At 35.4% G+C, this 27,988-nt stretch overlaps 1 protein-coding gene across 1 annotated transcript; it reads left to right on the forward strand.

Moving 5' to 3' along the window:
• Positions 1-283: 283 nt before the first annotated feature.
• Positions 284-27,962, forward strand: LOC114544793 (fibroblast growth factor receptor 4-like). The gene is made up of 20 exons (XM_028563316.1): positions 284-302; positions 6,038-6,136; positions 9,529-9,714; positions 10,377-10,469; positions 10,818-11,162; positions 11,978-12,166; positions 13,075-13,170; positions 13,428-13,607; positions 13,723-13,961; positions 15,902-16,013; positions 16,142-16,321; positions 16,413-16,529; positions 17,626-17,819; positions 19,222-19,344; positions 23,182-23,252; positions 23,598-23,638; positions 23,780-23,876; positions 24,002-24,101; positions 26,863-26,927; positions 27,485-27,962. Exons 2-20 carry the CDS (start codon positions 6,106-6,108, stop codon positions 27,960-27,962), a joined length of 2,937 nt encoding a protein of 978 aa, XP_028419117.1. The 5' UTR covers positions 284-302; positions 6,038-6,105.
• The last annotated feature ends 26 nt before the right edge of the window (positions 27,963-27,988 follow it).

Here is a 27,988-nt window from a genome sequence, read left to right on the forward strand (position 1 = left end):
TTTAGGTCATGCAGTTTAGCTATATTGTGTATTTGGTTTTTAATAGCGAGGGGTTGCTGCAGGCATTTGTTATTTCTAATGTATGTATTGAAAATAATTTATTTCATGCAACTTTTATTTTACAGATTGTCCACTTCTTTTTAAACATGTAAAAGTAACGCCTATTCCGTCAAAACGTTCAGTTAAATTTACTTGGATTTACGACCCAGATCCTGAAGATAAAGGTTTTACATTTCAATTTGAAAACTTTGCTATAAAGGAGCTAAGTATTACAACCCGAGAATACGTAATCCGTGGACTAGGTGCGTATGGATACGAAATTTCTGCTATATAATTATTCCTACATTTATATTTTCCCTGCGAGCCGGTGCGAGGCTACTAATTCCGCCCACAGTTTAGGAATTTCACCCCGAACCCGTGAGTACATAATTCAAATTTGTCCTGTCATTGACGGCGGATCGTGGACGTTGGACGGTTAGCATTCGACCGTTATGCGCATAAAAAGTCAGTTATGCGCATGTGCGAGTAGCGACTGGTAATCAACAAAAGTTCTGATTGGCTAAGACAGATAGTTTGTATTTCAATGCGAACGTCAGCAATTTAACTGATATTTCGTAAACTCTTTTGTAAAAGCGTTTCTGCTGTTTCATAAACTTTGTGCAAAATAAAACGAGAAGAAACAAAATAAAGCATGACAGATAACTAAGAACAGTATGAACGCAGTTCAAGACAAAGCGGTGTAAGAGAAATAATTCATAATCATGCATTAGGGAATAAGTTTATTTTGTTTATTTATTATTTACTGCACGGTAAGGATTTGGTTTATTGTATAATTTTCCTATTTCTGTGCCGTTTTGCAAAGGCATTAACTTTTTGCATAACTAACTGTGAAAGACTATTACACCTTCGGTTTAACTTCCAAAGTGTTTTTGAGAGTGTAATTTGGATTTTGATATGACACAAATATAACTGCATGTATACACTATAAAACTCTTAGCCGTCGACTTCAGTTATAGAATATTTAACATTTGCATGAGAATTTTGGTTTGTCTCTGAAGATTTGTACTGTTTTAATCGTTTGAAACGTCAATAATTTTAAACCATTTCTTAATTGCTGCCATGGTATAATGCAGCGAAAATTGAACGGCCAAAGTTTACACTAGCTTTATGATTTTTTTACCAAATGATGAATCATTGATCAATCAAATGACAAGTCATTTGCTTCGCACACGACTATATCGAGACTGGCAACAATTTCAAACTGGAGGAAAAAGATATAATCGACGGTTGTTTCGATATGATGAAGCCCTCGGGATATAACATCCTTTCGGAGTAATATTTTGAGCAGAAGGTCTATAAATGATAAATATAGCCCAATTTTTTAATCCTTTTTTTAGCATAAGTTTAGGTCAGGTTAGCTCAGGAAAGTGTGTACTTGGTTTGAAATAGCGAGGGATTGCTGCATGCATGTGTTTCTACTATAGGGATATATATAATTATTCATTATTGTGTACCAATCTCATACGATCTTGACTTTTCTGCATAATTATAAGTAATCAACAGTCAACTTACGCATACGTAGTTATTAACGGTATAAATCCTACAGATATTCAGTATATTGTTAGGACTAGCCTCTAATAAACTGTTTCACAGTTTTTTCAACACCATTTTGGTGGTCAGCGTTAGATCATATCGAACTAACGTACATGACGTCATAAATTTTGCAATAACGGAAGTATAACAACAGAAGTCTTACATGAAGTCTTTCTAGAGCTGGTTCATAAAAATGATAAAATAAAAATGGCGATGAATGATGATACATTTATACATTGATAAATGTACACGAAAGTGTAAATGTCTGTTACCCTCATACCCAGTATAGGAGTGATCATATACTTATGTAATAGTATCTCTGGCTTTACCCTAATTACGGTTAGGGTTATTGTTATTGAAAATTTTATGACGTCATGTACGTTAGTTCGATATGATCTAACGGCGACCCATTTTGGTCGCTATGTCCACATAGCCAGAAAATTCGGACATAATTAACATTCTACTTCCGCCTAAATTTGCATAATTATGGTGTCAAAATAAAGCTTCGTGAGCTTATAGTAAACTGTAATGTGCACAGTACTAAACGCTATAAATACAGCTTTGGGTAGTCGATTATAATTTGCCTTAATTGCTCGTTGCAGAGAAAGTTAATCTTAATATTTTGAGGCATTATTTCAAAATGTTTTATCAGTATTCGTCCTGCATTTTCAAAACAAAGTTTTGGTCATTTATCACGTTGAATACCATGCATATAAAACGAAATTAAAACCGTAATAGCGTAGAAATAAAATAAAAATGCAGAGCCCACATAAACATTTACCAGCAAAATATTACTTCAGGATCTTTAATATGACACAAGAAACAACCAGGGCAAATTCCAAAGATGCAATGATTTTCTTATATTTTGCGAAATTTAGGAATGCGCGATATAATTTATAGCTCTGTATAAACGAATAATATTTGAACAGATATGCAAATTTGCTACCGCAATCTGCATATTCCATGTCCGCAATTTCTGGCCATGATTGTGAGTGTTTATGTTCAGAGCAATCCGAAATAGGAGAACTTGCATGGGTAATATTTTTGAATCGGCTCATAGGAATCCCCATAAATATCTTTGAAATGATAAAGTTTGTCCAGTTGCGTTGTTATTGTAGCGGCTTTCAGCTCGATTGAACAATACCAGGAACTTTTTGGTTAATTATTGGTTAATTATATGACGCGCCAGACGCGGTAACTAGTTCCGATGTGGGACAGGTAAAGGTTTGCACAATCTTGTTTTCGATCAGTTGCTTAATTGTGTTCGTCGAGGAAACTTTTAATAAAAGTTTCGAACAAGTGTTCGTAATTCATCCAGCTGTTCGAACATCTCGGTTTGTCCGTCGTTCTTTTACGATTGTTATTTAGTTAGTTTGTAGTTTCTCTCTTAGCGTGTTAGTCTTAGTAATTGCATGATAAGATTATATTGAGCTGTTTTAGAACATTTTTTAGTGCATCTGATGACGTATTCATAATCTGTATATAGCCAAATATTCCTTTAGTTTAAGATATAGTTATGGTAGTTTTAGCTGGTATATAGTTATTAGGAATGCATAAACTTAGTTTTATATATTCGTTGATTGTTTAAGACAATTATAATCGACAACTTTAATGCTTCTCGAGGAGTAAGGTTGTTACTTGGTCAAGACTATGAAATTGTTCCCTGTGAAAATATATCCCTGAATTTGTTTTTTCGAACTCTAAAACGCGTCATGACATAGCAAAATCGTCGTTGTTTCGAACAGCTTGCGCTGCGGCCGTTACAGTTATTTTACTGACGGCAGTGATCGCGAACCATAAATGAATTTTCTTGTTGTTTCTTGGCATGACGGTTTTGTCATGCTTGCGATATATGTATGTGTAATTAGTATTAGTAATACATGAAGGAGCGAGTCGTGCGATGATTATTGGTATGAATAATTAAATAGAACGTCATATAAGCACCAAAGAATCAGACTGTTTCATTTAGCCCCACTGTCGCATTTTGCCCCGCATTACCCTAAACCTCGGATGTCCATACACAACCATTATAACTGACACGTAACCCCCACTATCCTCAACATAGACTTTGACACCTGATCATGACTGATCATTTCCTTATGTGCCTTTAATATTCAACGATTTCACGCCCGAAATTATTGTCTATTTACTCAATCTATTTTGTTTGTTCCTTTTTTGAATCTTTGTATGCTTTATCTTATTATAAATTTTGCAATCTGTCGAGGACATCAGCCAAAAAGTTATTAAAGGTGGCCTCAAGTGAAGAGCACCTTCTACAGTAAAAAAGTATGATTTGCAAAAGTGTTTTGTTTCAGCAATTTTTGAAAGAGAATAAATTGTCCGAAGCTCTACCTACGACTGTGGAGCACGCGTCATCGTATTTGAGCTTTTATTAGATAAGTTAACAAGCCAGTGAGGTGTCTCGATCGCACATATTCTGCATTAAAGTGGATCCACGGTCTACTGCCAATTACATTCAATCAACTGGAGGCCAGGTTGTGCAAAGAGCTTGTGGATGCTGAGAAAAAGCAAAGAAAGGCGCCTATCGCGGTGAAGAAAAAAACAACATCGGTCGACGTAATACAGACAATTGTAGAGATGAGGGAAGGTGCAACGCTCAAAGAAAAGAGCGCAACGATGAGTGTTTTATGCTTTGCTGGTTTGTTTCGCCCTGTGATGTGCATGTTCCTTCTAGTAAGCAGACAATTATCGACAGGGTCGAAAGATGTGTTTATCTCGAGATCGAATAAAGGTACATGTCCAGGGTTTTTACTGAACAGATATCTTCAGCAAGCGAATATAACTTTAAATTAAATCACAGTAAAGGCTACGTTTTTACAAATTTAGTCTACTTAAAAACGACAAACTAATATATTTTGGGTAATGAAGTGGTTTCGTATACAAGATTTCCACTACATTTATAGATGATGCGCTATAATTTTATGCGGAATATGCGGAATAGGTTACCACAGACACTAAGACTGTCCGAGTCTGTAAATAGTTTTAAAGTAGGATTAAAGACATATTTGTTTAGAACTGTATATAAAGATTTTATCTAAGTATTGTAAATAATCATAAATTGTAATTTTATACCCCTTTAATGTAAAGCGCTTCTGGATATTTATAGGAGATGCGCTATATAAGATTTTAAATTATTAATATTATTATTATTATATTGTCTGAAACCATTAAGTTACGCTAAACGGGAGTACTTCATAGCTTTCGAGCTCGTGGTGCTACAGAAATTGGAAAGAACTTCCCGACATTAAATCCAAAGAACGCTTATAAAAACTTCAAGGGTGGAAATCGGATATCGTCAAAGATATGCACGTACAAGATGATATTGAAAAGAGACTATAAGTTACTAAATTGTTAGAAGTGTAATCATTTACAAAAGCCTTTAAATGTGTTTACTTATATGTATATTAATATACATATACATACGAAATTGACTAGCAAATTTCTTATGAAAACAAAGAGAATCCCAAAAATATTTTAGATACTCGAAGAACGTTATTCCATGAAAAATATTTTAAAAATGAAACAAATGAAATTTTACAAAAAATGTACGAAACTTTTGCCTATTTGCTGAAAAATATCGCAGGACAATGCGGGATATGGAATGTGGTTTGAGGAACGAATCTGATTACTCAAAAAATAAACAAACAGCGTGTGCTTGTCGAGAGTCTGGGAGGCTAATTGTCATTTTCCGAATGTGTTTTATTATATTAATCACTTTTATTGAAATATAAATATTTAGTTACGCGTTTCAATCTTCTATGCACTCGGCTTAACATTTTAGCATTTTCAAAAAATCTTTTTAGCTACAAAATTTGTCTTGTTTGCGTTTAATGCTTTAAACCACTGGATTCTTGAAAAGCACACGTGCGCCGTTTTTTTTATTTTTTGACCAATCTGATTCGTTCCTTAAATTCATTTCATATATGTTCCGTAGCGTCCCTCGACATTTTTCGGCAAATATGTTAAAGTTTTTTACATTTTTTGTAAATTTTCACTCATTATTTTTTAAAATATTTTTTATGGAATAATGTGGTTCGAGTATCTAAAATATATTTGTGATCATTTATTTTAGGGATTCTCCTTGTTTACATATTTTAGAAGTGAATTTCGTATGTATGTGTATATTATTACAAGAGTTTCCATCCTTTTCAATACTATATCGATCTTATGCTTGGCGATCACTGACGTCACTGTAATGACAAAGCAACTCGACTAACTTTTATTATTTCAAAAATATTTATTGGGATTCCTATGATTAGCTTAGCCTACATTGGTGTCCATAAACACAAGTGATGCCCTGGATGAACGGACTTCATGGTTTTTGTAGAAAGTTAGCTATTGCCCGACGCCTTATTTGTAGTGCAACCTAAAATTACGAGTCGCCATTTAATATAATTTATCGGTTTTATTTTATAATTTTTAGTTCCATTTAAATCGTACACATACAAATACAACATTCGATATGGAGATGATTGCAAATTACCTTTAGATATGTTCGGTTTTTTCTGGACACTACCCGACGGTAAGTAAATATTTTTTACTCAGGCGTCAGCGACGGAGTTTTTGTTTTTGTTTTATTTTTGTTTTATTTTTGATTATTTTTTTTGTTATTTTTCGTCGTCGCAAGTCTGTAATGGCGCGAAATATACTAGTATTTGAAATAAATTAATTGTGTATGTGATTGGATTTATTTATGTCCCAGTCTTGTCTCCCAAGAGTTGTGGTGCACAGCTTTGGCTAATTTTTCGATGTGCGATTCGATTTCGCTCGCATGAAACAGCAATTACTCCAAGAGGAAAAAATAAACCGCTCTTTTAATGCTGTTCGATTAACTTTCCTCGATTCCCCGTTCCTGGTTTTAAAGATAGCCTTTGAAAATTTAATATAACTATATAAGCACAAATTCCAAAGGTAAAGTGTAAGACAAAGTGAATGTATTATGCGGTTTACTTACATTTTTGAACAATTGAACTTTTATACTTTTTAAAGTACGATGTGCTTCTGAATTTTGCGATCGAACAACATTTAGGTTCGCAAGGCATCTAAATGAATGTGAACTGTATTGTTTATGTTCAGAAGCTTTATATTGAAGACTGGCACGAGCGCGCCACGCCGGAGATTACGCCAGAACAGGCGTATTGTTTATTTAAAATTCATATAAAAGCTTTCATTAACTTCTAGCACTTACACTACTCTTGGTTTTTTGTTACACGCCAGCCTAAATTGGTACTGACAGATAAAATTTTGGTTTCCTAAAAGCTTCATCATTTTTATCCGTCCCTGAATTTATTCCGTTTACCCTATGTTGCCTGGAAAAACATAAAGATGGCGGTTATCACTACCACGTTACCTTGAAACTCAGTGGTACGAAGAGATGGCTCCAAGCAAAGAGATTTTTTGAAGAAGAACACGGTATAACTGTTAACTTCTCTCATCACTATGGCTACTACACTGCATAGCTGTACGTAAGCAAATCTGATGAATGATGATATAGTCTTCCACACCACAGGGCACCCGAATCTCGATGAAGTTGGTTCTCCAAGAACAAAGCGCTGTCAACAAACATATCGAAAAAGGCGTTGTGAGAAAAAATCGTCTAATGTGGATGGTAAGACGGCTGCTACAACGTCCAAGCGAAGGAAAAACTTTCAAATTTGGAAGTGGCAGAGTTCAGTGTCGAACATGAAATTAAGTTTGAGACTGAATTGTTAGCTGTTGCGAATGAGCAAGGCGAAGAGGGGAAGAAAGATCTCGCGGATTTTGTACTTTCATGGGCTTGCGTGAGCTTATAGAGCAAACATGGATAATGAAGACGACGAAACGTCTACAACGAAAAAAAGCCTCACGAACAGATTTGATACGCAAGGCTGCTGATTGTGAATGTTTAACATGTTGCGAAGGAAAATGGTTGGGATGCGCTGAAGAAGTGCTTGTGATCAACAAAGTCCATCCTATATTGTTTGCTGCTGCCGTTAGAGAGCTATTGCTGATAGGACGAAGGAAGTACCGGAATGTGATGATAGTTATGACGACTAACTCTGGAAAAACGTTTCCATCAAGACCGTTGGAGTTAATTTTCACAAAATTATCGAATCCAGCGGAGAATAAATATGCATGCGTTGGGCCCGAACATGCAAAAATAATTTTTTTAAATGATTTCTAATGGAACAAGGAGTTAATCGATTGGAAGAGTTTTCTGCTACTATTGGAAGGAGATAGAGTTAACATGCCAGCTCATAAGAATCACTTCAGCACCGACGTTTGCATCAGTGAAGATACGCCAATATTTGCAACTTCAAAGAGTATCATCAAGTATAAAGGCTGTTACAACTCTTACGACCAAGCCGAAGATGACATGATGGCGTCAAGATGGAAAGTATCCCACAAAATCGCGGAAAACAAACAGAAATATATTGTCCCATGTGCATTAGGTGTTTTGCACAACTTGTATTAATACTTGTAATAATGGGAGAAATATATATGCTAAACAATGCGGAACATTATTCAGTACTTGTTGTTTATTACATTTAAAATTCGTAGACTACTATGGCAAAATATAGCCTAAAGAGAGACCAAAGTTTATGAACAATAAACATTTATGTTTTGTGCAATGGGCAATATTTATGCTACATGTTACATAATGTTGCACTACATGTTACACCACATGTTACACCTACTTATGCAACAATTATATTTTACTATATATCTTACACATTTAACACCATGTTACACCTACTTTTAAAAAGAATATACTGATTATTTAAAAAAGTATAGGTGTAACATGTGTAACATGTCAAGATATATATAGTAAAATATAGAAGTTCAAGTGTAACATGTAGTGTAACATGATGTAACATGTGATGGATTTAATCATACGTTATATATAATATATATTAGTTACAAGTATAGAACAACCGCCCAATTTGGGGGAAATGCGTGACTGTAGTACGTTTGTATTGATTAAAATCATTTGATATCAGTCGATCTTGTGGATATATCACTACTGTATACAGCAGCACTGCTGAATTTTTGCACTTAAAAATATCTAGAATATAATGATACAGACATTTACGCTTTTTAATAAACTAGTACTTAGTTCTTTGACCCTTTCCTTGAGTTAATGCTTCAAACTTGCTTGGACTGAAACACGCAACACGTGTCTTTTCCCCACTCACCTGAATTGTGAAATCAAAATACGTAGCATTTCCAAAACGTGGTGTCTTGATGTTGGATACATTGTGAATATAGCCCTCGATGTCTTTGCTCACCATTTTTAACACAAATACCCCACTTGTGACTCAAGACCCGTATGCTCGGGAGATCACAGTTATAAATAGCCCAACTAGCTGGTCGAACTGTTTAGATTGACTCTTCTGCTAATCAACTAGAGACGACAAATTCACCCTTTATATCCAAACCCTAACCCTAACCCCGAGTTGACGCCGTGTTATGGACCGAATTTGCCAAGATTGGCTGAGTACATCTTGTATGGCAATCAGCTTCTTAAATGAACAATAGATAATGATTGTTGATACGGCAACAGGCTAATTGTAATTATTTGGTGATTTATCAGCATTATTTTGTTTTTTACGGAATTATTTTCGAAGATCTTTCTGAGATTTGTAAAACACTGACCCAATTAATGATTTTTAAACCACTGACTCAATCTGTGATTTACAAATCACTCACCGAGGCAGTGTTTTTCTAGTCCAGTCCAGTCCGGTCAGTGTTTTACAACATGCCAAGTGGGATGTCAGTGCATGTGTTCATTAAATGCAACTGGCGCATACACCAAAATTCCTTCACTTCAAAATTGCATGCACTAAAAGCCTTCTTAAATGGCGCAATCTTTAAAACTTGCACGCAAATTTAGTTCTTCTGTTCAGACAAATAAATTTTGCAACTTTCTCATAGTACCTAGCGAGGCTCAAAATATTTTATTGGCGGTCAAAGAGAATGCACTCAACGTAACATGGGAGCGGCCAAAATATCTAAATGGTATATTCCTGCATTACACAGTACTGTGGAAAAAAACTGGTTTGGGAGAGAAATACGCAAAGAGAAATATCACCTCCACAAATCTCATCATAGAAAACTTACGTAAGTTTGAATGGTATTCAGCACCCTGTGAGATAAATTTTAAAACTAAGTTTTCATGTCACATCATAACAGTATATTTTTCTACAATACGAAACTTTGTAATTGACTATAACAACAAGGAGGAGTTTCGTTTTACACCAAACAGCAATTTTGTTTATATTTTCAGTATCCTAATCAGAATGCCTAAATATTGACTACTTCCGAATATTGACTACTTACACGTTTCACTATAGCAAACGTACGTAGGACACACCGCGGCATTCACCCATGCAGTGAGATAAATTTTAAGATGAAATATTCTTTTCACATCATAACAGTTACTTATCTATAATACGACAATTTGTAATAGACTATAGCAACAAGGAGGACTTTAATTTGTTTTAAACCAATCAACAATTTTGTTTTCATTTTCAGTATCCTAATCATAATGCCTATAATTTATATTGACTACTTCCAGAAAAATGGTACATGCATTATTTACCATTTCACATTAAGCATTAAAAATTTAGGCATTCTGATTAGCTTAAGTTGAAAAAAAATTTAATGTAGACAAATGTGTCGATTAGTTTGAAACGAAATTCCTCTTTGTTTACTATAGCTCTTAAAATTTTAAATATTTTTTTAAATACATTTGATAAGTGATACATTTTTACCATTTTTAGTTGGCTATACTTCATATGATGTCAAACTGCGCTGTGTAAATCACTTTGGGACTAGTAATAGCTCTAAACCAATCTCAGCTACAACTGAAAAAGGTTTGTCTTATGTAATTATTGTATGAAATATGTACACCTTTGGAAGTCAAGTCATGTGGAAGTCAAGTCATGCAGTTCTGCATATCTACAGTTCTGCTTATAACAATGTGAGATGGGCATCTGGCTCTGCTCCTCGGATGTAAAATTTGCCCATCGTTTGCATGCTTTGAATCTTTTTGAACGTATGCTTTAGTCACATTCATTCAGAGGCGTAGCGAACCTCAGTATTGATATATATTTAGGTATGCAGCATAGACATATCATATTTTGAAAAGAAGCTAAATGAAGCTCAGAATGTAAACATGCTGCTTATTTAAGTACGGGCTTGACTCATTATCTTAAATATAGGACTTGGACCATATATTCGTATTCAGACAGTCAATTCGCAATTAGCCGCCAGTAATTTCACGGGATTTGGTAAAGTGGATATAACATGCACTGGGGAAGGAAATAATGCAACAAAGATCCGCTGGGTCAGAATAAGTAGGAACGGTAGCATTATCACTTTGAATACAACTCACTTTGACTGGAAAAGCAGCGAGAACAGCCCAAGTGGTACATGGAAAGCCGTGTTAATTGATAATCCGCGAGATCGAGACAAATTTCCCTATAGATACCTTTGCGCTGTGGTGAACCATTGTTGCCTAATGAAAATTTCATCACCAATAACCATACGACACACTTCTCGACCAGGTAAATTAATTAAACCATTATCTTGTCCTAGTTTAAACAATAGTAAGAAAAAAGCAACAAAATTCATTGGTGTTATAGGACTGCATGATGATTTGTTATATACGAGTAAAATCGCTCCAAAATACTCATAGTTTCTTTCTTTCTCATCACAGAGGTACATAACTATGCTAATATTTTGGTGTTCATTCACTCTGAAAACAATGAATTTTTAAAGAAATAAATAACGCCACTGAAAAAACCACCCAACGTCGACCGTCCATGGCATTGAATTTGCACAACTTAATTTGGATTCCGCTATGCATGGGTTCCCAGTGTAATTCCTAATCTCTGGGCGGAATTTGTACCCTCGCCCGGCGCTGCATGTCGATCCTTAAACGCCATTTGTGTTCGAAACATGCTTACTCGTGTTACCCAATTCGGACCATTTGTCTCTTGTATTTCGTGCAGTAAACTCATGACACAAGATACGTATAACCTTCCTCTATAAACACAGCAGTAAAAAAATGCCGATCGTACCGAGGAAGGAGCAAAAAACTGCCGCAACGTTATTCCAAGCAAGATCACCAACCTGACAACAGCTATTTTCCTATTTTAACAACGTAAATATAACCACAATGCGATTTATATTTTTAATTTTAATTCAAGTTCTATATAATCACTGTACACCTTACACTTTAGCGGCAAATATTGCATATAAAGTCGTTTCGCATTACACGATCCCCGACTCCTATTAGTGGTTCCGACAGCCATTTCAGCGAAATATAGCTACCAACGAAACATTCAAAATCCATTCCATTCAAAATTATACTTTGCAGTTCACAGTTGCCCAACGTCAGGAGTAACGAAGCCAATACGTGCCGACGTTTTTCCAAGTAGACGTTCAGTAAAATTATTTTGGCAATACCATAATGATCCAGAAGATAATGGTTTCAGGTTTACAGTTTGTCGAATACAAACAGAAAATTTGGACATCAGTCAGCGAGAATACCAAATTCATAATTTGGGTATGTGGAGTTAACAATACCAGTTGCTACGAACGTTCTCTTACATAAATTAAGTTGTTCATGAAGGCCCGCGGGGCGATTCAAAGAGTGAGACGGCTAAGTCCTAAATGTTACTTATTTCAATAATTTTGTTCGCCAAAGATGTGCGGCCTCCCCCCCCTGGTCTCCACTGTCCATTTTCATGATCTAGAGCGAAATCAGGGAGCGTTGTTAAATAATACCCAGGGGGGTGGTTGTATCAAGCCGGTTTAGCTTAAACTGTCGATAAGTCAAAACTCAATACATCTCTCTTGAATAGGTCAACTTCGGAATATTAATGTACTTACTGTAGTTGTGTGTTAACAGTATAATTGTTTTAAGGTTTTTGGTTTACTTGTTGAAAAAAAAACGACAGATTGCTTTCAATTTAGAACTTAACCACTGTTTTTATCCTTAAATGACAGAAATTGAGTCGATACTTCATGTTTCTATCATTCAGGGGCCGGTTATACGAAGGCTAGCTGGATAGCGCTATTCACCGGATAGTGATTTTTTCAACCGCTCTAAAAATGCTCGAAGCGCGATAAGGTTTATACTTTAGAACCTAAATTATTAAAGAGGATCCTCGATTTAGGAACACTAGGATTTGATCAAAGTTATGGGAAAAAACGCCCGATTTTAAAGCGATTGAAGAAACCACTATTAGGTGGATAGCGATATCCGGCTTTCATACAACCGGCCCCAGATGTTAAAAGTTCAATAATTAAACAACCAAAACGGACAGTATACAAATCTTCAAGACTAAACGTCACACTTTATCTTTCAAATATTTCATTAACGTTGATATTATTAATATTTCTTTTGAAAGTCTCTGATTCATGCAATATTTTTCTGAATATAGTCGCTAGAATATTTTCGTCTTATTTTAGTACCGTACACAGTGTACAATTACAGCTACGGAATACTGTATGGGCCTGGATGCAAAACAAAGACTTTAAGTGGTCAATTTATTACTTTATCAGATTGTGAGTATGCACTCAAACTCGTTTCTCATGAATTACATTGTTCAATGTGTTACATCAATTAGAGCAAAAGTGTAATGGAATCAATTCCCCATGTGACTAATCGATTCCCCATTTGTTATGTTAGAATAATTATCTTGCCAAAGCATTCTCATTTCCCAGACAAACAGTGATAATGTGCAACATTTGCTAATTAGCTCGATAATATATGTGTCTCACTTTATTCGTGTTGGCTAGATATATTTATTTTCATTTCTCAGATCCTGGCATACCTCGAAACATAGTGGTAAATGTTGAAGGAAATTCTCTTAACATATCATGGCTGCGACCTGAATACCTTAACGGTGAATTTAAACATTATGTATTGTCTTGGAAAAGGAGCTCTGAAAAATATTCGAAAGTTAACGTCACGTCAACACAATATATTTTAAGAAATTTATGTGAGTATAGCATTTTTAGATATATGGAAAATTCAAGCCAAACTGTCAGAAGCTTTCCACCAAAAAAGGGAACCTTAATTAGGTTTGACGTTAAAGTTGTTGTATCTAATTTAAGATAAAGTTGGTGCGTACTCAATCAAACTTCAGGCAGTTAATGATGTAGGCGTTGGAAACAGCTCTGCTTCGGTGTCGGCAGAAATTGCTCCAGCTGGACGATCTGAATCTCAAAGTTCTAACGCTGGGGCTATCGCAGGTGGTACAATTGCGGCACTACTAGTCGTGATATTTGCCCTGCTGGTCTTGTATCAACTACGAAAAAGAAACTTGCAGAGAGAGCGCAGCAAATCAATCGAGGTATTCACACAAGATTATTAAATTAATATGTTGCTTGGCAAGCAAGCGGTGTAGATGTTTTAAGCTCGTAAAGCTATACTGTAATTATATACTTTGATTGTATTATTGTTTAATTATTTTTCCTTCACTATGGGTGAATTGCGAATATGTGACATGAGACTGCATAACGCGACTATAATTCATTGTTTTACCAACTACTACTCAACCTCCTAACTGGTTGGCAATAGGGGCGGATCTGAAATTTTTCGCACGTTAGTCAAAATATGGGATGTAAAAACGGGGAGGTGGTTCAATTGCCACCCCCGCCCACCCGGAATAACGACATTTCGAAAAATATTAACTTATCATCTGAACGCGAAATTTATACAAAAATTATAAGCGAAAAGTACGCATTAAAAATGTTTAAATGTTTACTGAGCTTTCACAATTTTAATAGCAGAAACACATGAGTCGAAATAACAGGAAATAATAGGAAATTACAACCATGGGCATGGAATAAAAACATGAATGATGAATGCGGTCAATTTGTAAGAGTGACTGAATAATATTCATAACTGTTACAGCATAAGCTAGAATTGCTCCAAGCTATGCTACATGCCAAATATTATATGTGCTTAATGCCGCTTACACTTTACCCTAAATATCACAGTTATGCAATATTGTTTATAATGCGCTATAATTCATAATTGCCATATTGGTTTGGTGGTAATTATGATTACGTTTGTGCTTTTTGACATAAACATGGATTACATGATTTTCCAAATATATAAATCTTCTTTACGCGCTGGTTAGACGTAAATTCATACAGCAAATCTTGGTTGATACTTGATACAAATAAACAATGCAATAATCGATCATATCACCGAACTACGACTGGCGAATGCAAATATATGCTAATGCAGAACCACGCTCAAATATACAGCTAACATAGCAAATTATATAGGACTATGGTTTATAAGAACTTATAGAAGTATTATTTATATGAACAGCGACATGAATCTTTACCTTATCTCAGTAGATTTCTCATTTTGACGAGCACACGAGGTAACAGAATTATCCATATTACTCGACAAGACGACAACTGAGAGCTATTCGACATAATTATTCGCTATTTGTAGCGTGAACTTCCTAACAAAGATCTGTATTGGGCTTGCAGGAACCTCAAATCATTACGATGAAATGCCATTTTGTAAAATTAAAATACGAATTCGTATAAATGGCGCGATCGAACAGTAGAATCCAACAGATTTTTAAAAATATCCGCTGTCGATCATCCAGAAATTTTTCAATATTCCTTATTTACTTGAGAAGGATATATTTTATCCTTTAAGTCAAATAAAGCAAACCAATAAGAAATCAATATTTCTCTTTCACCAGCCAATAGCAAAGCTTAAATTTGGCGAATGAGTCAGACCCCCGCAATGATAAGGCAAGCCAATGAAGAACCAGTATTAGCCCTCCACCAGCCAATCGGAAACGCTTAAATTGCGCAGATGAGTCAGACCCCCGCAAAGATAAGTCAAACTCATTCTAAGCCAATCAAATGCCTAGAATCAGACGTCGATGAGGCAAAGCAAGCGGGTATCCGGTATCATGACTCATTTGCCGAGGGCTCAAAAATTCAACCAGGACTATGTGTAATTTTTGACTTAGGCTCGTCATCTGACAACCCCTAGATCCGCCCCTGGTTGGCAATATTACTCCTTTAGGACTATATCATTCATATCAAATTCCCACAATAATTCCCAAGAGTGGTATATAAATTGTTTAATTATACTTTTAGATGCTTGTTATATATATCATATCGTATCATGCCGCGTTGATAGGGCAATGTGATCAATGCATGCATACATAATATAAATTTTCAAAATATATACTCACATACCTCTGTGCACCTCACCCAGCAACTTTAAATGCATTATGTCCGATCTCTGTTGCAGACATTTCTTTCTTGGCGTCTTAATCGTGTCGACAATCCAAACAACAGAAATAGTATGTTCACAGAACAACAATCGTGTAGTAGCAATGTTGAAAATCTCGCTGTGAAACAAGGTGAGTGCGCTTCCCGCGAGATGCATTCAAATTATTTGAATTTCTTCGTTTTCAAATAATTTAAATAACTTTTTGTGGCATGTGAGCTAATTTCGTCATCCCAAATCATTGATTCGGTATCATTTTAGATGTGGCCATGGAGGAAAGCATTTCATATATTGTTTTGCTTGAGTCTTGGGAGATCGCACCAGATAAACTCAAGTTGCTGGACAAAAAACTAGGAGGAGGGCAATTTGGAATTGTTAAGCAAGGATTATTAACAATTGACAAAAAAGATCCTGAGATTGTTGCTGTAAAAATGTTAAAAAGTACAGAATCTTGTTTCTATGATACGAATGACGTTTTCAATACTTGATTCAGTCCCAAACAAATTGAATAACGGTTGATTTTCCGCCATAGGTGGTGCCAGTGAGACTAATCTCCAAGAATTGATGACGGAACTAACAATACTAAAGGAAGTAAACAAAATTCCCCACCCTAATGTCATAAAATTGATTGGTGGCTGTACAATAGAAGGTAAGCAATGGGAAAAAAAGCAATGCATAGCTTGTATTTAGCCTATCGCTTAAAAGCACGATTCGCTGAGTCCTAGAATTTGCGACTGATCAAATAGCATACAAATTTTGGGAATTCGGCTATTTAGCAAATAATGCCTAAAAAGTACATACAGTAGCTATATACATCAACGAATTCCTCATTTGCGCTAAAAAATTGCAATAATAGGATAAATGGAAGGGGCTTTACGAATAACATTTTGCCTAGGCTTCTATAACAACATGGCCGAGAGTTTATAATTTGTACCGTTTGTACCACAAAAAAATCCTTTTTTCAAATCACTCTTTCGTTGCTAATGGTACTTTTTTAAAACAGTGTCAGTGTAGAACATGAAACGAAATGAAATGAAACCATATATACACAAGACATCAAATGTGGTAATGTGGTAATGTGGTATAACAACTGCCTAAAATATAGCAAGTAAAAAATGACGTTTTGATCAAAAGGTCTTTGTGGCCGGGTAAGGTTGTTTTGAAATGAATTGGAAATAGCACATGGCTTTTGTATATAAGGGCTTTGGTTTCAACCCGAAAATCTGATCACTCGTCCATACAATTGTGCATTTTTGTATCGCTTTGAAAGAAAAAGATATAGAATAACCTGCTTCTGATATTGCAGCCTTTCGACAGGTCATCATACACATTTACATACACATACATGTATGTTCACATCTGAAAGATGTCAAACGGTCATTTTGAGAAGGACACAGAAGCATATTTAGACGATTCGCTTTTGCCGTGTGCAAGCTTCAGATTTTTGGTGCAAGACGTAATATATATTTTGTTTAGTGTTCAAAAATATTTTTCTCACCAAGTTTGAAGCCTATAACTATTAACGAATGCTGCTTTTTCAATCTTTTCAAGTCTTTTTCAATTTTGCCAATTTTCGCGGTGTCGTATAAGGGCTAACACATGGCAATGAAACATACACTCAAATTACATTTCTATTACTTTCCAGATAAATTGACGCGGTCTTTTCCGGGGAAAAAAGGACCAGAAATCAAAGAAGCATTGTTTTACAAAAGAATTGTCATAAACGTTTCATTCTTTTTTTTTAGGAAAGCTTCATTTAATTACGGAATTTTGTCCTGGTGGAAGTCTACGCAGTTTACTGATCAACAGTCGAATTCAACGAAAAGAAGAAGACTTCCCAGCTAAATATGTTAACTTGGCGTCGACCTTAAATCATGGTCAATTGCTAAAAATTGCTGCAGATATTTCAAATGGAATGATCCATCTTTCTTCCCAAAGGGTAGCTACATTAAAACGTACCGAGTTTCAAGTCGTTTACCATTTAGACACCACAATTTTCGGATAGGAAAATACTAGTGAGCTTAAGATAGCGACGTTTTTTACCGATCTGAAGTAAATCGAGCCTTTGAAGATGACGAGAGCCGTTCTTCTTTGAAATGATACACGAATGTAAAATCTTGCATGTCAACTGCCGTTCTAGTTTTCAAATTACCGAATGCTGTCGACGCAAGAATGTAACGTTAAATATAATGTACGCGTGACGTCTGTGTTGTTAAGTTGCTTTTATTTCTACCCGAGGTGGGATATCTTTACAATTAATTAACAAATGATCATGAAATGTTTTCTTCTTTGTCTGCCTATCTCTTCTAGATCTTCGTCGTTTATTGTTCTGTCTTTTCGTCTGTTCTGTACTGTTGAGCTTCTGCAACGTTTCACGTCGTCGGGTGTTGCATGTGCACGCTCTTTTATATAGTAAAGGTTGAGGGACACTTGCACACGTCATCAACCCGAGTACGCTGATCCTTATCCAGCTAATCAGCGTTGTGAGTGAATTATGGGTTGGCGTTAGAAGCTCGTTTCAGCTCTGATATCTTGTTTGTTCAAGGCGTTAATGCACTAGTTGTTTTTTGCTTAATCGACCAATGTTAAAACTTGTTCACAGCTTAAAATATTTATCATCATCAACTAACAAAATTTACAAACAACACCTCCGAAAACAATATCTTTCAATTCAAACTATTTACGCTTTTACTTTAATCCATTAAACTTTTGATGACCTAATACTTAAAATGCTCGACCATGCAGCATATAAAACATAATTGATTGACATAAGAGCTTGCATCAGCCTACAATGTGACAGTTAAGCTTAGCAACGACTTAGGACTTTTGATCCAGGTATTTAGTTCTGTCAAATGTTTTAATCTAATTACTTATTTGATCTCACGTGCACAATATATCATACATGAGAGGAAAAGTGAATAATGATTGTGAATGGCCGAAAATTTACTCAGGCATCTCGTGCAAAAGTCAATCACTATAATCCCTGTCAAGCCAGATAATATTCCTATTTTTACAAATATTTCAAATATCCACATAATTTTATCCAGTAGCATAGCCAGCCTGTCGATTTGTCCTGCTATGCTAATTAATATTTTAGTGTTCACTGACCGTATAAACAATAGATTTCTAAGGAAATGAATACTTATAATAACTCGAAATTTACATAGCAGGACAAAATTGTCAGGCTGGTTACGCCACTCATTTTATCTGAACACAATAACAGTGTTTTTAAAATGTCGCTATCTTAGGAGTACAAACAAGGTATTGGTTTTATTATTACATTTCGAAATTAGTCGTGACTTTGACAGTGTTTTGAACGTGTTTCTTATATTTTTCAATAGATTGTTCATCGTGATTTGGCCGCTAGAAATATTCTTATTGGTGACGATAATTTGGCAAAAGTTTCTGATTTTGGTTTGGCGAGAGATGTTGGTGGCGCTAAGGAATACATAAAAAACCATCAGGTGATCGACTTAAGGCCCGGTTACACAATGCAATTGTTTTTTGCAACTTTTAATGCAATTGTCCTTTTAAGAGATGTAAATTAGTAAAGAGTCTACAAAAATTTCTGTAAGAAACTTCAATGGATTGTTATAAAAATAAAATGTAATGTTTCTTCGTTGCAAACGTACATCTTTCAAAAGGAGAATTGCTGCATTGCAAATTGCATAAAATAGCATTGTTTTTAGCATTTATATTTAAGGCAGCACAAAAAATAAATTCTAATTACCTCGCAGGGGCTAACTACAGGGTGTCTCAAAAAAACCCGAAAACTATTGAAATCACGCAGTGTTAAAATTTGAATGCCGTGTAAACGAATTTTAGCGCGTGGGGATTTAATGAAACTTACAAAATGCTAAACACGAAAAATTTGAAATTGTGAATATGATTAAATTTAAAGCAGCCTTGTTTTTGCTTCGAAACAAAATGGTACAGCTGACCGCGGAACAACGAGTTTTTATTGTGATAAAATGTACGCATACCCAAAGTACAACGGAAGTTCGAAACGCTTTTCGACGAAGGTCGACAAAGGAAATTTTACTGCATCCTGCATAAAAATGCTTATGGCAAACATTCATATACTTGTGGGTCCCAACAGAGTGCTTAATCATTCAATATTACAAAAGAAATACGTAGGGCAGAGCTGGATATATGAATATTCACCCCCCCCCCTAATTATCGTTCTAGTTACGTAACTGTTACCTCTTGACTCATAGCCATTACACTTATTCTATTATATGAAGAGAATTACATTCTTGCAACGAAAATTTGCATATTTGGACAGGCCAAACGTGCATGACGAAATTTCTGTTAATTAAGGAAAAAAGCATCCCCGCACACTTTTCTCAACTTACCAATACAAAATAAGTGGTCCACGTGAAAATCGTGTGCCATTTCCGTCGTTGTGAAGTAATTGCAGCCGAGTATTCACAGGTGAATACGTGCGAATATGAGTTCGACTAGAAATACATGCATGCAGCAACCCCTCGCCTCGGTTAAACGAAATTAGTCCACGAGCCGGTGCGGAGCACCGTGCGAGGGTACTAATTCCGCCCGGAGATTAGGAATTACACCCGGGACCCAGGAGAACATAGCGGAATCCAAAGTCGCCTAAATTTGGACCATGGACGTTCAATGGTCATGGTACTTGTGCGCATGCGCGAAATGTGAACGAGTGTAGACTGGTAATCAACGAACGTTCTGATTGGCTAAGACAGTAAGTTTGTATTTCAATGAGAACGTCAGCAATTCAACTGTCATTTCGTAAACATTTTTGTAAAAGCGTTTCATAAACTTTGTGCAAAGAAAGTAAAACGAGAAGAAACAAGATATATGAAGCATGACAGATAGCAAAGATAAACGTGGATACAGTCAAAACAAAGCCGTGTAAGAGGAATAATTCATAATCTGCAAGCTTATATGTTTTCAAAGACAAAGGGTACGTGTTTACTTTGTTTATTTCGTATTGCTTTCGCGGTAAGAATGAGCCGTATTTGTATACTTTTGAGCATTGTATTCCGTATATTTGTTAAATATTCAGTTTTTTATGCAAACGCATAAACCTGTGAAGGGCTATTACACCTTTGCTTTAACTTCAAAAAGTGTTTTTGAAAGTGTAATTTGAATTTTGGTATCAAAAATACACAATATATTTATAAATTATACTGAAACTTTTAGCCCCCGGCGTTGACTGCAATTACAGAATAAAATAACATTTGAAGTTTTTTCTTCGTCTGTGAAGATTTTGTACTGTTTTAATCGTTTGAAACTTCGATTTTAAACCGTTAATTAATTGCTGGCATGGTATAATGCAGCAAAATTGAACGGGCAATGTTTACACTAGCCTTATGATTATTTTTGTATTGAATGATGGAAACTTTAAGACTGATTTGAGTTTTGTGTCATTTCATAATATAAGTTTAGGTCAGGCTAACTCAGGAAATTGTGTACTTGGTTTGAAATAGCGAGGGGTTGCTGCATGCATGTATTTCTAGTTAAGTCATAGGAAGCCCAGACAGATGAGTTGAAGTTAATAAAAATCCGTACAACATGCACTTGAGATATATGTTAAAATGAATTAAAATATATGTAAATTGCAACAAAACTTCTGTTAGAACCATGTATGCTCCAGTGGCGCTGCCATTTGACTATGCACCTAGCGACGTAATTTACTATAATTATTGGGAAGGAAGGAAACTCTCGACTCAATTTTCAACATGTTGACATATTAAAACACAAATTACTATAGTAAAACGGCACGTCGACTGCTAAATGCACATGCCTACCGCAGGTTTAAGTCGAATAATCAAGCTATAAACTTTCATAATAGAAATAATGCTGAATTCAAAGGAAAGCGTTAGAAAAACGTACACAAACTTTGTAAATTTGCCAAAATTTTCGTGAATACACGAGGGAGGTTGTACCTACCCAAAATGCCGGCGGCGGCAGAAGAATCTGGTTGGTCGATCATTCATTGTTTACCTTTCTCGACCAATCTGATTGGTCGATCATACTTTGTTTACTTTTCTCGACCAATCAGATTCTTCTGCCGCCGCCATTTTTGGTATACCTTTTATATTTTGGATAACATTTAAACTATACAAAATCTCAAATAATCTTATCATGGCATATAATGCTATGCAAATTAATATGGCAACCAAAAGATCATGTTTGTTCACGTTGATAATTTTTTTCATAGACAAACTTGAAGGACAATAAATCCTTAAACCTTTGCACAGACTGTCGACGCATAAACCATTAACTTTTTATCACAAGATAATTCGTGAAAGAATACTCACCACATGGTCATAGCCATAGGGTATAATCTATAGGCCGGCTCAACTACACAATATTCAGTCACTCACCGAAGATGTCCTTTTACACGCATTGGGATCAAAATTTGGAAAATAAAAAATGAATCTTTGTAAAATGGTTAATATTCGTTATCATTGTAAACTGGTGAAGAATTAATAGCATGCCGTGTGTATCTTGCCATGCAATCTCATTTCTGTTTCGCGCATTTTCTTCGTAGAATCGTAGCATACAAATACTGAAATACTCGCTGGCATGCCGCTTTAACCGTGGCGTTCTTGACTCTCTTCTTGACTGACCCATATTTATATGCACTAAAAAGCTTTCTTACAAGTACGAATGTCGATCATTGATCAATGTTTATTTTAAAACTTGAAAGCTCGCTTTTTGCGCCAATTATTAATAAAATTCCACATCCATTTTTGAGCATAAAATAAATTTTAAAAAATGTCAGCTACAGAAAATTATCTTGTGGAAACACGAATTAAGCGAGAAGTGAGATATTCCAAGTGTGAAAATTGTTCGGAGTACGCGCATATTCACAGCATATTCACACTTAAGGCTAATTTCTACTCCGGAAAACGAGCAGCGGATCGGATTGGATCGGATTTTTTTCCAAGCCTGGTCCGATCCATAAAGTGATTTCGGATCGGATAAAAAAAGTTAAAATTATTTGAATTCTTTTTTTCCGGTCTCGGACGCTTTCGGATCAATATAAGCCAAAAATTTCTACAGATGGGGCACGCGCGGATTATCTTTCGTTCCGATCCGATCCCCTGCTTGTTTTCCTGAGTGGAAATTAGCCTTTAGCATAGTAAAGAATACGATGCCGTATTCACACAAATATTCCACGTTGGAATACGCTGGCAACATGTGTTTTATTCCAATCTGTATTCACATGTGAATACCTTGGAATACGGCGTTTTTCATGCGGTTTGAAATGAATGGTTAATATGAGTCATAATTTCAAGTAAAATTTTTCGTTGTAGAATTTGCTTCCCATAAAATGGATGGCCTTGGAAAGTCTTCTTCATGATCGCTTTACAACTGCTAGTGATGTGTAAGTTGCAAGTCTGCAAATAGCAATTTAAGTTATTAACTTTGTGCTAGAATATCTACGAAGCAAATCGTTGCAAAAAATTGAAATTACACAAGCTGTCTCTCTAATATCATACAGTATTTACAAGATAGAATATCCTGCTCGGGATAGTATATTAAATATGCATCAGCCTTCAAACCACAATTTAGTAAGAAGTTGCGATCGCATTCAAACCCCTATATGTTCGACACTCTTTCAAAACCAATATTTCTCTTTCAAAATCTGTTCGAGAACTTCTCTTTTTTTCGTCCTTGATAAGTTTCATGATTATAGAGGAACTCACGGTTCGTGTTCTTATTTTAATAGGTGGAGTTTTGGCGTACTACTTCATGAAATTACAACACTAGGTACTCGCGTTCTATGTCCAGAGTGCGCGCACGTGTAACAACAAAGTTGAATTTCCAATGCATGCATGCATGCATGCACACGTTTGTACATGTTCTATTTTTATGGTTGAAATATCTGACATGTTTTTCAAAATTTCATAGGAGAGGAGCCTTACAAAAACATTTCCCCTTACAATATTGTTAGTCATGTGGGGTCTGGTTGTCGCATGTCACAGCCGCAACATTGTTCTGATGAAGTGTAAGGGCAACATTTGCTTGTTTCTTGTTCTTTTTCAAAAGTTGCATATTCGGCTAGTATCGTCGTATTTATCTTGGTGGCAAACTATGACAATCTCGAATTATACTTCCGCTGCTTTTTATTAGGTACGGAATAATGTCAAATTGTTGGAAAGTTGAGCCTTCAGAGAGACCAAAATTTGAGGAAATACATGAATTGCTTAAAAACATGATGCTGGATAATGAGGTACAATTTTATGTATCCTTCTATAGCAGATAATGTGCAAAAATTTCATGTTAATGTTGATCGCAAATGAATATCAAAAAGTTCATGTAGCGTAATTACAGAGCACGAATCCCTTAGAAAATGTCAGTAAATTAATATTAGTCGTAATCGTCAGTAAAGTTGATATTAGTAAAGTTGTATTGATTCTTGAGACGTTGCCTGAAAACGTCGTAAACGTCGTTTAATCCCGGTCACTCTTCTATCGTATATATGAATAGTAATTTTTTGTCCATCAATTTAGAATGAAAATTCTCTAATTTAAGGTGGCTCGAAACAGCATATTTCGTTGCGCTCTTGCCCGTGGAAACATTAATAACCTCGCAAAATTTGTCCATGCAGTTTTATTTTCGAACGCACTGCCAAAACCAGGGAGAAATATCAACATAAATGCTGCTATCAGAATCAGAACAATCAGAACAGCATCCATGACGTGTGTTTGTTTCACGTGATGCGTGTCTTAGACCCCGCGCGTGCAATTGCACACGTCATTATAATTAAAAAAAATCCATTTTTGGCAAAAAAAGCGCTATATCTCGTTATTTCGTATGGTGACCTATGCTGAAATTTGCATGCTGTATTGTACTACACATGTCTCTCGTATTACGAAATATAGAAAAAAAATTGTAATGGCAAAAAAAATTATGGAAAAAAATATTATTTTTGCTAATTGTTATTTTTTCTTTTAAGTAAAATAAAGCTCGCAAAAAATTGAACCTTTTGGAGTTAATTTTGTACACGTATGTCGCCATAGCAACGGACAATCTCTTACTAAAACTAATACGATTAAAAATTAGAGGCTTCAAAATATATAAAAACCCCAATATCTCTTGAACAATTTTAAAAATGTGCTGTTTTAACGTGACAAAGTGATGAACAATGGAACTTTTTGAGCCACCTTAAACGCGATCGTGTAAAATTAGTCAATTTTTATGGCGTAACTAGAAGGATAAATGGGTGGTGAGTATTCATACATTCAGTTCTGTCCGAGAAATTTCTTTTGTATTTGCAATAGCCATTGTAAGCTATTGGAGACCTAAATAATTATTAGCTATATTGTTACCTTCCCCTAGCAAAGTTCGTTCGACTCGAAAAAAACCCACCATTATTATTTTTCTCGTATCTACAGTTCACGCATGTTTTAAATCCCCCGAACTTAAACCGCTCCCGCCTATTTATACCCGTGTACATTAAATAAATTATTGTTCATTGTTGCTTCATAACATTGTCCAACACATCAATATGAAAATTTCGCCCAAAATTTCCAGTGATTGCATACTCTTTAAAATGTAGTTTTGTTTATAGTTTCAAATTGATTAGTCTTCACTTCGTTTAATAATTATATTATAATTATTTTATAATGTAATAACTTCATATATATGATTTCGCACTTCCGCGCTATGTCTCTGACCAAAGTATAACATGAAAATTTTAATCTTACCGTTTCAGAAATCTTATATAAATATTGCTAACGAAATAGTAGAGGAAGGTTCCCTGACAAGTGCAATTGGACGAAAGAGCGGATCAAACATTGCGAATCAATAAGATACACCACTGCCTAATAACATTTACAACAAGGACATGGTCTTGAACCTTGAATACAGTCTTTGTTCATGTGTCATTTTGTTTATGTTTATGTATTTAATTATAAAGTGTGTTTGTGTTAAAAAGACGAAGAATCCTTCCACAGTGTTGCAATAGTCGCGATTTAAATCACGTCGTTAAATATATGAATGATAGAAGATGATACCAAAGAGAGTGATGGCTGGTTTTCGCATGCGCAATGTAAACCAAAGTTTTCACGAATAATTGCGCCAGAGAAAATATTGAAATAGCCTTAGGCGCGCATTCTGTAATATGTTTGAAAAAGTCTTCATAAAGTAATTCATTTTTCTCGCTTGCGCCAGCAAATAGTTAACACAACGACCAAGGTCACCTTTGAGCAACTTTTACTGAATATAATCTCCGAATTTTTTGCACGAGGACGCTTTCACCTGCCGTTCAGTTAACTGCATAAATTAACTGCATATAGTACTTTGCTGTTTATGGACTTTGAAAACAATAATTAATGCGGAATATTTATCAGCAATTTATGCAGAAATAAATAATTATAAATTTGCATAGAGGGGCCAAGTCGTCATGCTGTTGAAGTGCGAGCATGACTGGAGTGTGAGCGATATGTTCGGCTTATTGAGGTAGCACTCGTCCTCTACAAATGTTGCTCAATTTGCATTTACTGAGGCCATTTAAGTATGACTTATATAAGTCGCACTCGCATCTGTTATAAAAATCAGTGAAGTGTAGCTTACTTTAGCGCAGAGACACGATACTACATACTACACATAACCAATACGGGCGTGCAAGATGTCCTAAATAATACGAGGAGTGATTTCCGCAAAAATTGAACTTCACATTATGTTAATTTGGCAACATTTTATTTTGTTATTCTGGTAAGTATTGCATTTTAACAATATATATTTCATTATATTATCTAATTGGTATGCCAATAAGAGGAAGATACTCAACTCTAACATTGGAAGAACTTGACTCGACAATCAGAGAAATATATTAAGATTTCAGCCATAAACAGGCAATAAAAGAATGACGGGTTACCTAGCTGCTCGTGATCACAGAGTTTAGCAAAGAAAAGTCAGGGAGCCAATGCGCCGTGCTCATCCCGCTGGAACTCCTATTCGGCTTTGGAATTAAATGTCATAAATCGTAGGAGCTATATTCAGTGCCATCTCCGCTAGCTCTTCGGCACATTGATGGTAATCATATATTGATCAGGTATAGTTTTTTGTACGCAGAAAAAGGGTCATTCAAAGATATCCTGTTATAATTTACTGTGTGTAAAAACGGCATCAAGGTGAAAATTTCATTTATATTTTTTCCTTTTGAGGGCTTGCCGTCTAAAGATTTTTTATCACTAGAAAAAATCATCCTGTTTAAAAAGTTTCTAATCTAATGCTAGTGGAAAAGGTCATGAAATCGACATTTCGATTTAACAACCGATAGGGATGAGAATTTGAAATTCGTTTATACATTTCATTTTATTGCATAAAGTCAAAATAAATTGGTAAATGATTATGTAATTTCTTCGCTAGATCCCTTACAAACTACAAAATTTACATTGGAAAAAATAATTTATTATTTTCATATTTGCTATAAAATTATTTACGTAATTGGAAACAGGCCTCTTTTCGACTCCGTTGGGTCTGTATTTTGCTAATTTCGTGTAACAAAATCTTCACTTCCTTCAAAATCGATTAACTGAAATGTAATAACTTTTGTTTTATCTTCAATTGCGCTTTCTGACTGATGTATCACTTTCATTATAATTATAGGTGGAGGTTTGTCATCCATGGAGGAATTGATGGGTTTTTGCGTATGATTGTTTTTTGTCCTGTTTCATCAATAACAAAGCTGCCACAGTTTTTTCACACTTCGAGCAAGCATGCCGTTACTCAGTATGGGCTACCATCATGGGTCCGGTCAGACAAGGGAGGTGAGAATGTTGACGTGGCCTGGTTTATGTTGACTCATCCACTAAGAGGGCCTGACTGGGAAAGTCACATTACAGGACGTAGTGTCCACTATCAGAAAATCGAAAGGTTGTGGAGGGATGTGTTCTCTGGTTGTACCAGTTTATTCTGGCTGTTTATCCAGTCGGGTATCCTAGATGTCTCAAACGAGTGTGATTTAGCAGCTTTGCAATTTGTATACGCGAAGAAAATAAATGAAAGTTTGGCAATATTTAAAGATGGGCACAACAGTGCACCAATCAGCACAGAAAAAAACAGAGTCCAGAGCAGCTGTGGATAACGGGATTGCTGAAAAATAGAAACTCA

This window comes from Dendronephthya gigantea, unplaced genomic scaffold (genome assembly GCF_004324835.1).
Source record: "Dendronephthya gigantea isolate DGI-Jeju-01 unplaced genomic scaffold, DenGig_1.0 000004F, whole genome shotgun sequence".
In the NCBI taxonomy this organism is placed as follows: Eukaryota; Metazoa; Cnidaria; class Anthozoa; order Malacalcyonacea; family Nephtheidae; genus Dendronephthya; species Dendronephthya gigantea.

What these genes read in the sequence shown, in the direction of transcription:
- LOC114544793 (XM_028563316.1), top strand. Translation starts at nt 6,106, where the DNA reads ATGTTCGGTTTTTTCTGGACACTACCCGACG. An exon ending in AGCGCAGCAAATCAATCGAG is followed by an intron (nt 13,962 to 15,901) that starts GTATTCACACAA and finishes TCTCTGTTGCAG; the next exon opens with ACATTTCTTTCTTGGCGTCT. An exon ending in CAACATTGTTCTGATGAAGT is followed by an intron (nt 23,877 to 24,001) that starts GTAAGGGCAACA and finishes GCTTTTTATTAG; the next exon opens with GTACGGAATAATGTCAAATT.